The sequence below is a fragment of the Indicator indicator genome, chromosome 32 (genome assembly GCF_027791375.1).
Source record: "Indicator indicator isolate 239-I01 chromosome 32, UM_Iind_1.1, whole genome shotgun sequence".
NCBI classification, from domain to species: domain Eukaryota; kingdom Metazoa; phylum Chordata; class Aves; order Piciformes; family Indicatoridae; genus Indicator; species Indicator indicator.
This window is the reverse complement of record NC_072041.1, coordinates 6,580,287-6,583,311: the sequence shown is the minus strand read 5'-3', so window position 1 is coordinate 6,583,311 and position 3,025 is coordinate 6,580,287. Positions and strand designations below refer to the sequence as shown.

The window sequence follows — 3,025 nt, the reverse complement described above, 5'->3', positions numbered from 1 at the left end:
TTGAGGCTCATAAACCCCCTGCAGTGTCAACACAGCTGGAGGTGGATCTGCTGGAGCCACGGAGTCAGGAGTAGCTCAGCACGGCGCCGATGCTTCATCCCTTCGCGTCGGCAGGGTGGGGTGAGGGGGTCGGGAGGGTCGGGCGGGTCAGGCTGGTGATTATTGTTCCAATTTTGAGTGTTCTTCGATTTCTCGTCAATCTTGGTTGTGCTTCTCGCGGGGCTCTGGCTTGCTCGCTCCCTCACCCCTCCCCCTCGCCCCTCCCAGGAGAGAGGAGGTGGTGGTGCTGCTGCTGGGTGGTTAGGGGCTGCAGGCTGGTGAGGTTGATTCTCCCAGGGCTTGCTTGGTGTTGGGGGGAGGGAGAGGGGATCTGGGGGTCTGGGGGGGTTGTTATTTTATGCCGATAACCGTTGGAAACCGACTCCCAACCACACCCCGCCCCCCCCCCAACCCAGCACCTCCCCAGCTTCATCCGAGCGTCCCCTGGGAGGCTTTAAACACCGGGGGGGGCCTTTTCCGAGAGGTTTTGCAGCACATCATCGATTCTGTCGTCTTCAATCACCACTGGAAAGCAGAGAAAAAAAAAAAAAACCCACAAACAAAAGCCTGTCAGGGTGAGGAATCCTCCTCTGTCACCCCTCTGTCCAAGGTCACACCCTGGAGTTTTGGGGGGTGGGGGGGTGTCCCACATCCCACATCCCTGGTGTCCCACGGGGTAGCTGGTCCATGGGGAGGGCACCCAGTTCCCTGCACCCTGGCATGGTTGCCTGGCCCTGGGGAAGGTACATGGGACATGGTGGCTTGTCCCCAAGGCAGGTTCCTTCACCTCTATGCCACAGGGATGGTCTCCAGGGTACCCTGGCCCTCAGGAAGGTACCTGGGACACTGTGGCTTGTTCCCAAGGCAGGTCCCTTCTCCTCTACACCCCAGGGATGGTCTCCAGGGTACCCTGGCCCTCAGGAAGGTACCTGGAACATATTGGTTTGTCCCCAAAGCAGGTCCCTTCTCCCTTACACCCCAGGGATGATCTCCAGGTTACCCTGGCCCTCAGAAAGGTACCCAGGACATCGTGGCTCATCCCCAAGGCAGGTTCCTTCTCCTTTACATCCCTGAGGATTGTTCCTGCTGCCCTGTACCTCACTCAGCAAAGTACCCAGGATGTGATGCCCTGTCCCCAGAGATGGTCCCCGCTGCCGAACTCCCCAGGGACGGTACCCAGGACACAATGCCCATCATCCTGCAAGGAGCATGGTGCACCCTGTCCTGTCCTTGGGGAGGCTCCCCAGTGTCCTGCATCCCTGGGGAAGGTCCCTAGAGCATGATGGCCATCACCTCACTGCCATCTCCAGGGATGCTCCCCTCTTCCCGGTGTCCTGCATCCCAGAAATGTCCCTGGGACACGATGCCTGTCACCCTTCTAGGGTATCTGCCACATCGTGCCCTGTCCTCAGGGATGCTCCCTGCATCCCAGGAAGGTTCTCAGTGCCCCAAGGGCAGGTCCCTGGGAGGTGATGCCTGGCATCCCAACAGGGTACCTGGAGCACTGTCTTCCATCCCCAGGGATGCTACCTGCATCCCTGGAAGGTTCTCAGTGCCCCAGGGGCAGGTCCCTGGGAGGTGATGCCTGGCAGGGTGCCCAGAGCACTGTGTTCCATCCCCAGGGATGCTCCCTGCATCCCAGGAAGGTTCTCAGTGCTCCATCCCAGGGGTATGTCCCTGGAAGGTGATGCCTGGCATCCACCAGGGCACCTGGAGCACTGTATTCCATCCCCAGGGATGCTCCCTGCATCCCGGGAAGGTTCTCAGTGCCCCGGGGGCAGGTCCCTGGGAGGTGATGCCTGGCATCCCGCAGGGTACCTGGAGCGCTGTGTTCCATCCCCAGGGATGCTCCCTGCATCCCGGGAAGGTTCTCAGTGCCCCGGGGGCAGGTCCCCGGGAGGTGATGCCTGGCATCCCGCAGGGTACCTGGAGTGCTGTGTTCCATCCCCAGGGATGCTCCCTGCATCCCGGGAAGGTTCTCAGTGCCCCGGGGGCAGGTCCCCGGGAGGTGATGCCTGGCATCCCGCAGGGTACCTGGAGTGCTGTGTTTCATCCCCGGGGATGCTCCCTGCATCCCGCTGCCCTGCGTCCCTGGGGAAGGCTCCCGGTGCCCCATCCCCGGGGATCCTCTCCTCTTCCTGGTGTCCTGCATCCCGAGAAGATCCCTGGGATCTGATGCTCGGCATTCCACAGGGCACCCACTGCACCATGCCCTGTCCCCGGAAGGCTCCCGGTGTTTTATCTCTGGCCATGCTCCCTGCATCCCACTATTCTGCATCCCGGGAAGGCTCCCGGTACGCTATCTCCGGGGACAATCCCCGCATCCAGCAAAGGCTCCCAGTGCTCCGTCCCGGGGGATATTCCCTGCATCCCGGGAAGACTCCCAGTGCCTCGACACCTGCGATGCTCCCTGCATCCGGCAAAGACTCCCAGTTGCCCTGTCCCCGGGAATGCTCCCTGCATCCCGGGAAGGCTTTCGGTGCCCTATCTCCGGGAATGCTCCCTGCATCCCGGGAAGGCTTCCGGTGTCCTGTCCCCGGGAACGCTCCCTGCATCCCGGGAAGGCTCCCGGTGCCCTATCTCCGGGAATGCTCCCTGCATCCCGGGAAGGCTCCCGGGCACCTATCCCTGGAGATGCTCCCTAAATCTCGGGAAGGCTCCGGGCGCAGCACCCCGGGAATGCTCCCTGCATCCCGAAAGGCTCCCGATGCCCTACCCCCAGGAATGCTCCTTGCATCTCGGGAAGTCCCCGGGTGCCCCATCCCCGGGGAAGCTCCCGCTGCTCCCCCCTCGCTCCCGCCGTTCCCGGTCCCCTCCAGCACCCACCTCTCTTGCTGCGGCCGATCTGCCCCAGTTTGGGGGGCCGCTTGCCCTGCCCTCCGGCGAGGAGCGTGTCGGGGCCGCGGAGACGAACGGGGAAGGGCAGCTGCCCCACGGCCGCGTCCCCCGCCAGCTGCCCCTCGCCGTAGGGCGGCCCCTCCGACAT

General features: G+C 63.3%; 1 protein-coding gene across 1 annotated transcript; it reads right to left on the bottom strand.

Annotated features, from left to right (window-relative positions):
- Positions 1–493: 493 nt before the first annotated feature.
- On the bottom strand, positions 494–3,025 carry CAMK2N1 (calcium/calmodulin dependent protein kinase II inhibitor 1). The gene is made up of 2 exons (XM_054395084.1): positions 2,866–3,025; positions 494–564 (listed from the first exon to the last, which is right to left on the bottom strand). The coding sequence occupies exons 1-2, from the start codon at positions 3,023–3,025 to the stop codon at positions 494–496; spliced, it is 231 nt and encodes a 76-aa protein (XP_054251059.1).